The sequence below is a fragment of the Oryctolagus cuniculus genome, chromosome 2 (genome assembly GCF_964237555.1).
Source record: "Oryctolagus cuniculus chromosome 2, mOryCun1.1, whole genome shotgun sequence".
In the NCBI taxonomy this organism is placed as follows: Eukaryota; Metazoa; Chordata; class Mammalia; order Lagomorpha; family Leporidae; genus Oryctolagus; species Oryctolagus cuniculus.
This window is the reverse complement of record NC_091433.1, coordinates 184,973,822-184,986,903: the sequence shown is the minus strand read 5'-3', so window position 1 is coordinate 184,986,903 and position 13,082 is coordinate 184,973,822. Positions and strand designations below refer to the sequence as shown.

Genomic DNA, 13,082 nt, shown 5'->3' with positions numbered 1-13,082 from the left:
CAGTAGAAATTGAATTGCTTTAGGGAAACAATTAACCTCTATATGGAATCAAAGCAGTAAAGTATATATCAGGATTAATTTATACTGGTTAATTTCCTCCTAGCAACCTTGGGAATGGAACCAGTAAATTTGTAAAATGATAAGAGAAACTACAGATGTTAATTTCCCATTTCCCACGTTTACTGTTTGATCTGTCTTTATTTTTATAAGCTTCCTTGCTATGTACTATCAAATTTAAATTAAAAGATAAAACCAAGAATATGTTATCTAATTTACTGATACTGAAACAGATTTAACAATGTCTCATTCAGGCTCAATGTAGGTCTCACTTTCTGTCCAATAAAGTTAATTCAATAAATCATTAAGTTTATAAGTATAAATCAAAAGAAGCTGATCAAATCAGGAAAAAAAATGTTCACCATACTAAGACTTCAGCAACTACATATTTAAACAGCATACTCCAAATGCTCACTACCCTTCCAACACAGAATGAACCGAAGTTCTAAAAGCAAACAGATTACATCTGGGAGCTAGCAATATGCCAGGTTTCTAGGGAGATAAAATTATTTTGTTAGCTAGATCTCCCTTGTCCTGTTGTTACTGATGGCTGGTATGACATGATACTGAGAAGGAAAAAACGCCTGGATACTGGCTGATGACATTCAGGTTTACTAAAAGACTCACCTCCCACCTTTCAATTATTTGCAGCCCAGGCAGAGAGCTAAAATCAAGAATTCTTATTGCCTTCTGCCCACTTTTTCTTTCCTTGAATTTATTTATGGACTCCCAATTCCAGGAGTTCTTTTAGTCTACAAATCCCTAAAAAAACAGAAGATCGGTTACTCTTCATCACTTCTTGTTTTTAAGTTTTCTAAGATCAACAATTTAGGTGCCAGTCATTCTTTTTCTATACTGTTTTAGTACATTTCATCATTTTAAGAAGCCACAATCTGGGGCCAGCGTTGTGGCACAGCAGGCTGAGTCCCTATTGTAGCATTGCTTGAAGCACCAGCTGTCAGCTTTCAGTGCTCCAGGGAAAGCAGCACAAGACGGCCCAAGTACTTGGGCACCTGCCACTCACGTGGCAACTGAGCTCCTAGATTCAGCCTGGCCCAGCCACTGCAGCCATTTGGGGAGTAAGACAGAGGATGGAAAATTTATTTATCTTTCTCTTTCAAGTAAATAAATATTTTTTTTTTTAAAAAAGAAGCCATGAATCATCTTTTAACTATTTAAAAATTTGTTTTCCTTAACTTCTATTGCAATTTCATTGTTGTAATTCTGAGTTCTGAATTATACTTTGTCTATTCTTGGAATGTGAAATATTTCTTTATTTCATTGCTTCTCATTTTTTCTTAAAATTAATTTTTTCTTATTTTTTACTTTTAGACTTCCTGTAATTTTAATTCTTATTTCCTATAGTAACTACTTTCTTATTTTATGTATTAAATACTTCTCCTTCTTTCAATTGAAATATCTAAAATTTATATTCCACTTGATCAGTTAATTCCTCTTTCTTACTTTTTATTCTCATTTTAAATAGAAAAAAATTAAACAAATCAAATTATAGTGGCAGGTAGAAATCCCAGCTACATAGGCAACATTGAAAACCAACACCAAAGAGACAGAAACTATTTCAATGCAGTTATTCCTGCAACTTCCTTTAATATTCTTCCTCATTCTTCACATTATATTCTCTAAAATTTCTAATGAAGACGACTATAATAAAATTCACATACAGGCAAATTCTTCAAACTTTTAAAATGTTAAAATACCTTTTGATTCAAAGGGTAATTTCTCTACAAATTAGTGATATTAACAATATACTTTTCTCCTTAGAATATAACATCAAGGGGACCAGCGTTGTGGTATAGGAGGTTAAGCCTCTGCCTGCAGTGCCAGCATCCCATATGGGCACCGGTTTGAGTTCAGGCTGCTCCATTTCTGATCCAGCTCCCTACTAATGCACCTGGTAAAGCAGGGGAAGATGGCCCAAGTCCTTGGAAGCCTACACCTATGTGAGAGATCCAGAACAAGCTCCTGGATTTGGCCTGTCCCTTCCCTGGCTGTTGTGGCCATTTGGAGAATGAACCAGAGGATGGAAGCTTGCTTTCTCTCTCTATCCTCTTCTCTGTGTCTTTGCCTTTCAAATAAATAAATAAATCTTTAAAAAAAAATTTTACAAAAATCTGTCTCTGTTACTCGGCCTTTCAAATAAATAAGGAAATAAATAAATAAGACTTAAAAAAAAATAAAGAGATGGTAGCTATTTTCTAAGTAAATTATTTAAAAAACTTATTAACATCAAATCTTCTTAGTGTCTTACTGTCTTATAAAGTTTAGAAAATAATTGAGTTATTCCTAAAAATGATGACAATAAGCTATCTGATAATTAAGTTTATTAAGTCTCATGAAGAATTTATTAAATAAGTTTTGTCCCTAAATCTGGCCTCAAAAATTAATGTGCTGGGCTGGCACTGTGGCGCAGTGGGTTAACACCCTGACCTAAAGCACTGGCATCCCATATGGGCAGCTCTCTGCAATGGTCTGGGTTCCTGGGCCCCTGCGCCTATGTGGGAGACCCAGAGGAGTCTCCTGGCTCCTGACTTCGGATCAGCATAGCTCTGGCCGTTGCAGCCAATTGGGGAGTGGGCCAACGGATAGAAGACCTCTCTCTCTCGGCCTATCCTCTTCTCTCTGTGTAATTCTGACATTTAAATAAATAAATAAATCATAAAAAAATTTATGTGCTAAAAATAAAGAAAAATTCAGCATGCAGGGGCCTGCGTAGTGGCGTAGTAGTACTGCCTATGATGCCAACCTCCCATATACGTGTCAGTTCACATCCCAGCTGCTCTACTTCCAATCCAGTTCCCTTCTAAAAGCAGCAGAAGATGCCTAAGTGTTTGGGCTCCTGCCACACATGTGGGAAACCCAAACTAAGCTCCTGGCTTCAGCCTGACCCAGCACTAGCCATTGTAGCCATCTGGAGAATGAACCAGTAGATGGAAGATCTTTTTGTCTCTCTCTCTCTGTAATTCTTATAAAATAAACAAATCTTAAAATAAAATTCAGCATGGATTTTAACTGATATGTTGATAATCAGGAAATAGGTAGCACTCTATTTCAAATCGCCTTTTCTAGCAATTAAACTTTGCAATACTGAAGGAAAGGTGAGAAGCCGAACAAGCAAGCGCACTATCAGCAGAGACATACTAAAAATGTCTGTTTCTGGTTCTGGGAAAAAAAAAATCAAAAATAAAGAGGCAACAAAGCTGTAATCCTCCAAGGAAACTGAAATTTAGAGATTTAGTCTCCTAAAGGCAAGTGTTCAATAGTAATTGATTTAATGATGAAAAACTCGTCCCTACCATTCTTTACATTCCATTTTTCTATAATTCTGCTTTAACCAAAAATTCTTTTAGGGCAATATCCAATGAGAACATGATTAATACACTATGGGAATAAAACTAAAACATGAAATGCACATGTTATCAGAATAAAAACAGCATTTACCTTAAGTGGATCTGCTAGTTCTGACAGTTGATTAATTTTTAATTTAATTGCCTCATACTTATTTTCTGCTACTATTTTTAGACTTTTAAGATACTCCATATTTTCTTTTTGTTGCTCCATATTTTTCTCAACCATTTTCATTTTACTTTTATTTTCTTGGGCTTCATCTTCCTGGTGACAGTTAAAGAGCATATAGGGTTAATTAAAATACTTAAGTTATCAAATAAAAAAATTCTGAGAGAGAAGTAGAGGTTACAGGCAAAGCAAGTCAAAGACAAATACAAAGAACACAATATTTTTATGCCCTTAATGGTAAATTAAAATTAGAAGAAAACAGATCAACAAATGAAGAGAGAGAACATTTAGGAAAGAAGTTAAACAATATCTGCTTGGCGTAATAATCAAAAGGAATAATCTTGATTCTGCTTGCTCACTCTCCCCATCACAAAATATACTTGGTGTAAATACATACATATCTTATGTCAACATGTTAGCTGGTAAGTGAACAAAAATAAAACACAGTCCATTCCTTAAAGACATACAGTCTATTGATGGAATTAAAGCAGAAAAATGGAAAACAAAGCTACTGTTAAGGAAACAATGACAAACTCTTAATAGAATAAAGCTTCATCAGCACAGGGACTTATTCTGTTTTGTTCACTGTTGTATTCCTCAATACTTATGTGCTGCCTGATGTAGAATAAAAATTCAACAAATATATATTCTGACTGAATTTATTTCATTTATTCCAACTTAGAGAAATCTAAGCTGAACGTCATAAACAGATGCCTGAAAAAATACTATTGAGTAATATATGTGGTCAATTAGAAAGAAAACCATTAGCTTGAAGAAAAGAAAATGCAAAGAGACCAACTACAACTGACTAGGAGATGGCCTTGACATCTGTGTCCACCCAGACAGACACTGAGAATTCTGAGCAGGCCCATACAAAAATGTGTTTAATTGCAATTCAGCTTTGTTAAAACTTTACTTCAGGTGGTAAAAGACAAAATCAATCAGAAATCTGAAGGCTTTTCACCACATAATTTTAAAATCAAAACGATGTAAAAACAAAAAGCTGAGAAATGATGCTAGCAACCAAAATGCTGGTTTTATCCTTTAACATTACATTTAAATAGGAAAAAAAAAAAGGAGGAAGGAATTTTACCAAGGTTGCAATATCTACAGATTGGTGTTCTTCTATATTCTCCAATTCTCGAATTTCGGAAGTATTTTTTCTGATTTTCATCTAAAAAGAAAAATATTTAGATTTTAAAAACTAAACATAAATAATAATAAAAAATCCTTGGAAAGGACATATTAATCCAAAGCTTTACTATGCATTATGATGCAAAGTTTTCCTTAATTAACAGATGTACACTGGTTTTAAATAAACCAAAGAAGGTTCTCTATAAATGTCAGCCATTTCCATGCAAAAAAAAGATATAAGCAGTCCATCTCAGCATTTACAATGAAGAAATTATTGACTGACAAAAGAAAATATTTTTCAGAAACATCCTAAGTTTGAAGTTACCAAAAAATTATTCTGATTCAGTGGTTTTTAAAATGTGATCCAAGTACCTGTGGGTATCTCTGAGACCCTTTTAGGGGGCCCAAAATGTTAAAACTGTTTTCATAAAAACACTAAGACATTCACCATTTTTATTAGCATTTTTCTCCCAAGTGTACAGGAGGCTTATATGATGTGTAATGTCACACCAGACTGAATATCAAAGCTGATAACTATTCAGTTGACCTTTATTATACAGACATTAAAGATTTACAAAAATATAAAAATGTCAATCACATGACTAAATTATTTTGGTTTTCAGAAACACAGTTTTCATAAATTATTTTATTTGTTAACATGAATTATTTTTAAATGAATATTCTCACATTTAAGTATTTTTAATGTAAATCCTGATAGATATAATCCATGTAAATAAAAGCTCTTTTAAGTGTTTTAAGGCAGAGCAACAGAGAAAAGACAGAGGTCTTCCACCTTCTGGTTCTCTCATCAAATGCCTGCAACAGGGTTGGACCAGGCTGAAACCAGGAGCCAGAAACTCCATCTAGGTCTCCCATGTGGGTGACAGGGGCTCAAAGCACTTGGGCCACCTTCTGCTGCTTTCCCAGGTGCATCTTCAGGAAGCTGTATCAGAACTGGAACAGAATTAGCACTGCCATATAGGATGCAGGCAGCACAAGCAGTGGTTTAACCTGCTGTGTCACACTGCTGGCCCTGCTTGTTTTTAAAAGCTTTTAGTAGTAGGGCTCAAGCCAAAATGTTTGAGAACTATTACTCCAAGAGAATGGCCAGGATCTTAAAATTCACCTGAAGTTCTAAGTTGAGAAAAACAAAATGTGTTGTTCTTACCTTTAGCTCTTTGTAATGCAGTTGGCACCTTCTAAGAAATTCTTCGTTGCGTTTAATATCCTTTTCAAGGGCAGACAAATGTTGCTGAAGGTTTACTATCTGCGCCTTTTTATTTTCAACCTCATTTTCCAAATCACTTGATGAGAAGAAAAGAACAAAAAAATTTAAATCTATTTCTCAACATTACAAATGTATTAGGGCTTTATAAAGAACAGGTGTTTTGTGTTTTAATTTGCAAAATCCTGTTCAGCTAAACCATTTCTATCATCCTACCAAGTTGCTAACCACATAAAAATCTATTCCAGAAATTTTGAAAGTATCCTAACACTGGAGTCTTTCTTATTTCAGTAATAAGTATTTATGCTATGACTTCCACATGTGAGGTACTGTGCTTAACAGAGGCAGAAACAGAATTAAGACACAACTCCTCCAAAAGAAAGTAATCAGGAAACAAGCTATAACATCAAAATCTGCACTACATTACATGTCCACAGTACTATACTGGGTTAGAAGAATTGAAATACCCAGGTCGGCACCGCGGCTCACTAGGCTAATCCTCCGCCTATGGCGCCGGTACACCGGGTTCTAGTCCCGGTCGGGGCGCCAGATTCTGTTCTGGTTGCCCCCTTCCAGGCACCCTAGGTTCTAGTCCTGGTTGGGGTGCCGGATTCTGTCCCGGTTGCTCCTCTTCCAGTCCAGCTCTCTGCTGTGGCCCGGGGAAGGCAGTGGAGGATGGCCCAAGTGCTTGGGCCCTGTACCCGCATGGGAGACCAGGAGAAGCACCTGGCTCCTGGCTTCGGATCAGCACAGTGCGCGGGGCACAGTGCGCCGGCCAGAGTGGCCATTGTGGGGTGAACCAACGGATAAGGAAAACCTTTCTCTGTCTCTGTCTCTCTCTCACTGTCCACTCTGCCTGTCAAATAAAATAAAATAAAAAGAATGAAATACCCAAGGCAGAGAGTAAGGAAAATAGGAAATTTCCTGTTGGTGAAAAACACTAAGATGATGATAAGGAGAACAGGAAAAAAAGAGATGGAGAATAAGCAGTCTCCAAAGCCATGCAGAGAGGCTGCACGTAGCAGTCCACTGGCACCAGAAATGAGTAGTTCCTGCCCTGCTGATCCTAGCACCTGTCTTCCAAAGTTGTGGCTTGAAGGATGAGAACCACTTTTGCAGTAAGAATAACCTAGCCTTGTTCCAGGAGTTTGCCATATTCTCCCAAAGATGCCTACTTTTCCATTTTTTAACACCTCTGAAATTGAAACCATTTTTCTAGTCCATGGTTCAATTAGCAGCATTTACTGGTACATAAAATATCAGAACATAAAATATTTTGTGATGTATACAATAACTTATTTTATCATATATAAATCTATACCTTTATTAAAAAACAGTAATTTTACCAACTACCAAAATAATTTTTGACATTTAGGGCCTAAACCAAAAGTAAAAAATAACAAAATGAGTAGACATTATTATACAATTTTTTGAAATTTTGAAATTTTGTGAAATAAAGCAATCAACATAACCTGTATTAACAAAACTTATGCATTTTACAACTTCTTTTTTCCTGCAGACTAATGGTTACAAACTGTCATATATAGGGCCAGTACCCCGGTGTAGCAGATAAAGCAGCCGCCTGCAGTGCCAGCATCCCATATAGGTGCCAGCTTAAGATCCGGCTGCTCCACTTCTGATCCAGCTCTCTGCTATGGCCTGGGAGAGCAGCAGAGGACGGCCCATGTGCTTGGGCCCCTGTACCCACGTGGGAGACCCAGAAGAGGCTCCGGCTCCTGGCTTTGGATCAGCCCAGCTCCGGCCCTTGTGGCCATTTGGGGAGTGAATCAGCAGATGGAAGATCTCTGCCTCAGCCTCTCTGTAACTCTGCCTTTCAAATATATACATATATATATATATATATATATATATATATATAAACCTTAAGGAAAAAAAAACCTGTCATATACTATTCCTACTTGGTTTTTAATTAGTTTTGACCCAGATAAAGATACTAAAGGGTACAGTAAGCCTGAGCCAAGGATACAAGCCCCTTGTGTTGGATGAATGCACCTCCCTCTGCAGCCCATCTAAAACAGCACACTCCTCCAGCTCTGGCCCTGTCCTGTGCTTCACTTTTCCCCACAGCACTGGGGACCACTGAGAATCCAGGACAGAGTTTTGTGTACTTTGTTTCCTGCTGTATCTTGTACCTATTTAGTACCAGGTACATTAAGTCCTCTTTAAATATCTGCTTGAAAGAACAAATCAAAGAATAAAATTTGAAAAACACTCTTCAGCACTTTGTATAGAAAATGTTACAGAATTCTGACTCAAAATCCACAGGTAATTTCTTAATGAAACACACTGGTAATTATTCTAAAGGATTGCTGATATATTACATGAACTTTCACCACTGGAAACCACACCATGATTAATAAACAAAACCCAGTGCCACAACACAAGTGCTGATCATTTTACCTTTTTCTGTGGATGAACAAGCTTTACTGTGCTTTATAATATCCATTGTGGTTATTTACTTTAACGTTGCTCTTGAAATCAAACAAAAATGGCTACTATTATTTGAAAACAAGAAATCTTTTTCAATAAAAACCTTATTTCTCCTACAAATACAAGCCATTTAGAATACTTCTGCTCAAGTTCCTTAAATATTTATTTTACTTCAGTTCTAAGTTTTTCTACTAATGATCTTCCAAGTTATTAACTCAGATCCAATCTATCAATCGCTCCTCTGAACTAATATAGCTGGGAATCATGTATTTTTTAATTTGATTCATTTTGCATGCTCCTGAATCTTATTCCGTGCATTATTAGTTTTTCAATTACCTTCTCAATTTGTCTCCCTTAGCAGCTCCTATTTTCCCAGGCATGTGTTCTAATTGTGTTGATGGATCTTTCAGTAACAGAGCAACTCAAAGTACCAGAGGCATAATAAAGAGCTTGAACCAGATGTAAACTCACACATGGAAACTGTACCCTCAATGAGAAAAATCAGCAGACCTCACCAGTGAACATGGTGATGTAGAAGATGTACATTCTAAGTTAAGCTCCTTATTTCTTTGTGGACGGATCTGCTGGTAGAGAGAACACATTTTGTGTTCTCAGTCCTAAATACTGCTGCTAAAGTGATGACAGAAACTATCAGCCTAGAATTCTACAACCAACTAAATAATTTTTAGGGGTAAAACACTAAGACAGACCAAACATGGTTCTCCCTGAAATAACCACTGAGAGAATAATATGAAAGAAATGAAATACGAAAGGAAGCAGTGGAAACAATGCAGTAAAGCTACACTTGACTCCTACCTTATTTCAGAATCCACATCTCTGGTTAGGAACTTAGGTCTTGTATTTTCAGATGAATAATAACGTCCTGCAAAAACCTGATCACCATCAGCGGTAAAAGCTTCTCTACAATTTTTGGGTGGCTTTTGGGACTGCATTACTGCCCGAGCTACTGAATTATTCTAAAATAGAGAGGAAAATACATTTTCAAAGCCTTGCCAAAGCATCTTACATGGACACAATTACAAAATAAAACATTTCCTTATTATCTTAAAATAATTCCAGTATTCTTAAGCATTCAAATAATCTCATTAAAAATAAGAATTTCACAAACAACTTTTCAATGTCCAAAGAACTGCAATTCTTCAGTCTTTAAAATAACCTAGTAAACAATACTTCAAGACAGAGCAATGTACATTGTTTTTAAATTCTAATACTGCATCTACTTAAAATTAAAAATTATTTTAAATACCTTTTCACATGAAAACATTTACTTTAGACCAATTTACACAGATACTATTTTTTCCTAAGATTTTTCTCTTATTTTCACTTTACTTGAGAGACAAGATCTTCCTATCACTGTTCCACTCCCTAAATGTATGCAGCAGCCAGGGCTGGGACAAGCAGAAGCCAGGAGCTGGGAACTTAATCCGATCCAGCTCTCCTATTCAGGTTACAAGGACCTGGGTGTTTGAGCCAGCATCTGCTGCCTCTCAAAGTACACGTTATTATAAGGAAGCTATATCAGAGGCAGAAAAGTCAGGCACTCCAGTATGGCATGCGGGCATCCCAAGCAGTAACTTAATGACTATACTAAACAGCCATTTATCTAAACGACTTTTATATCCTAAGAAAGGTATGAGCAAATACAAATACTAATAAAAAATTATTGGCAATATAGGGAAAGCTTGGAAATACTTGAATCCTAGGGGGATAGTGAGATTAGGTTTAATGGAAGCCTAATCAACCTCTTTATTTTCTGCCAAGTATCCTTCTAAAAATATGAAAGAACCAAGACACAAACAATTACAGCATGAATGTGTGTGTGTGTGTGTGTGTGTGTGTGTATATATATATACACACACACATCTGGGATACCAAGACAATTATTTCTGTTTCCATTAATAAGAAAAACAGATTCTCATTATGTTTGTCTTCATTGCCCAGATTTGTTTTGAATCTTCTGTCCCTTCTCTGCAAGCATTCATGCCAATATGAAACAGAATCCGGTAATCCAACAAGCATGTAAAAATACACAATGAAAAAAATACTGATTTTAGAGAGCACAGTTATATGAAAAAAATTGTAAAATATCAAGGTATTTCATTTAAAAAGCAGAATAATCGTAATGTATGTATCTGTCAGCACAAATAAAAATTAGATTTGGCAGCCAATCAAGAGAGAACGAAAAACTTCTATAGCAACACTTCCAAAAATTACTATCAATTTGTAAAATTACTTTACAAAGAAAAGCTAAAAAGTTACCAAGTCCCTTGGGACAGAGAACACACAAACCATCCAGTTGTATACTATCTTGCAGGTTTTCTTATGAGGAAAAAGTACATGATGAAACTAATCAATAGCTCTACGAACAAAGGGCAATGGGAATTTATAAAACCTCTCTCAGTTTTCAAAATTTTAGAGTAATATAAAATACAGCAAGCATCTTGTCTTACTTTGATCAGCAGCACTGTCTCTATGCCCCTCATGTCAATCAGGCTATTTGCAACAACTGCATTGTCTATTTCTAAAGCTGTCAGAACCGTGGGAAACTCTGGATGATAAGCAGCTCTAGAAGACAAAGATACATAAGGATTAACTTTGCAATTTTTAATTATAAATATATATATAAACTTTATTAACTATAGAAAGATCTTTTTGGTAGGTGAGAAGATTTCAACACAATATAAAATATTTGATAGTGTTTGAGAAAACATAGCTTTAACAGGATTACTTACTTAGCAAACACAAATACTATATGCTAGGCACTGTTTTAAACATAATGAATATCAGCTCACTTAATCCTAGTAACAACCATATGAAATAAAAACTATTATTCTTTTTTCTTCAGGTGAAGATGCTTCAGAGTTTATTAAGTTCTGTAACAATAATAAAGCTAGTTAAGCAGCCAGACTAGGACTTTAACCAGGCAGTTCAGCTTAGCTATCATGCCATATTGTCTGTTATAATTACAACTTCCTTCAATCTTACACTATAAGTCAATTTAAACACTTAAATTGTTAATTCTCCCACTGATAGGAGATAAGAAAGGTTAAAGTTTAGTTTATTAACAGAGAGGAAATACGCGAGAAAAAAATATTCTCATGAATTCCAATTTGGGCTTCTTAAAGAGACCCAAAGTGCATGTTACAGTTAAAAATTTAAACATTTGGAGGCTGACACTGTGTGGCAACAGATTAAGTCATGGCCTATGACATTGGCATAGCATATAAGAGTGCCAGTCGGAGTCCCAGTATCTCTGTTTCTGATCCAACTCCCAGTTTATTTATTTATTTATTTATTTATTTATTTTGACAGGCAGAGTGGACAGTGAGAGAGAGACAGAGAGAAAGGTCTTCCTTTGCCATTGGTTCACCCTCCAATGGCCACCGCGGCTGGCGTGCTGTGGCCGGCGCACCGTGCTGATCCGAAAGCAGGAGCCAGGTACTTATCCTGGTCTCCTATGGGGTCCAGGGCCCAAGCACTTGGGCCATCCTCCACTGCACTCTCTGGCCACAGCAGAGAGCTGGCCTGGAAGAGGGGCAACCGGGACAGAATCTGGCGCCCCAATCAGAACTAGAACCCGGTGTGCTGGCGCCGCAAGGCGGAGGATTAGCCTAGTGAGCCGTGGCGCCAGCCATCAATTCCCAGTTATTGCGCCTGGGAAGGCAGTAGCAAATGATCCAAATACTTGGGAACCTACCACCCACATGGGAGACCTGGATGGAGTTCAAGGATCCTGGCTTTGGCCTGGCCCCGGCCGTTGTGGCCGTTGTAGCTGTTGTGGCTATTTGGGGAGTGAATCAGAGGATAAAAAATCTCTCAGGGGCCAGCGCCATGGCTCAGTAGGTTAATCCTCCACCTGTGGTGCCGGCATCCCATATGCGCACCGGATCTAGTCCTGGCTGCCCCTCTTCTGATCCAGCTCTCTGTTATGGCCTGGGAAAGCAGTAGAAGATGGCCCAAGTGCTTGGGCCCCTGCACCCACATGGGAGACTAGGAAGAAGCACCTGGCTCCTGGCTTCAGATCAGCGCAACTCCGGCCGTTGCAGCCATTTAAGGGGTGAACCAATGCAAAGAAGACTTCTCTCTGTCTGTAACTCTGCCTCTCAAATAAATAAATAAAATCTTAAAAAAAAAAAAAATCTGTCTCTCCCTCTGCCTTTCAAATGAATAAAAATAGATCTTAAAAAAATTTAAACATCTCAGCACAGAAGAATGAATATACCAAGAACAGCAGGTTTTAGAGCAATGAACAGTTAAGGGAAGGAAAGGTGGTGGTGTATTCTTGGGTTTCTTTAGTCCCAGAATTCTAAAACAAAGTATCTTTTGATGCATAAAACATAAAACAGAATATAACAATCTACTTGGGGAGTGACCAGTAGATGAAAAGATCTCTCTCTCCCCCTCTCTGTAATTGTCTTTCAAATAAAAATCTTAAAAAATAAAAAAAGAAATGGAGATTTTAGGAGCAACCGGTTTTAGTACAGAAATCAGGAATGTGGCTCTCAGACATGGTAAGTTTGAAAGGTCTACTGGAGATTCAAGTGGAAAATATATACCGAGTATACCACACTGTAATGTTCAGAGGAAACAGCCAAGCTATAGAGGTAGTTTGATAATTATCGGTTACAATGTGCATATAAAGTCATTAAACTGAATGAGT

At 37.0% G+C, this 13,082-nt stretch overlaps 1 protein-coding gene across 7 annotated transcripts in view; it reads right to left on the bottom strand.

The window, feature by feature from the left end:
* SMC6 (structural maintenance of chromosomes 6) overlaps positions 1-13,082 on the bottom strand; it is a 99,869-nt gene that overhangs the window by 30,861 nt on the left and 55,926 nt on the right. For all 7 annotated transcript variants that reach the window (XM_051840235.2, XM_051840197.2, XM_070069745.1 and 4 more), the window contains 5 exons: positions 10,873-10,987; positions 9,218-9,378; positions 5,894-6,029; positions 4,685-4,765; positions 3,517-3,687 (listed from right to left, as the gene is read on the bottom strand). In XM_051840235.2, the coding sequence (XP_051696195.1) occupies positions 3,517-3,687; positions 4,685-4,765; positions 5,894-6,029; positions 9,218-9,378; positions 10,873-10,987 (664 nt within the window). The remainder of the gene's footprint in view (positions 1-3,516; positions 3,688-4,684; positions 4,766-5,893; positions 6,030-9,217; positions 9,379-10,872; positions 10,988-13,082) is intronic.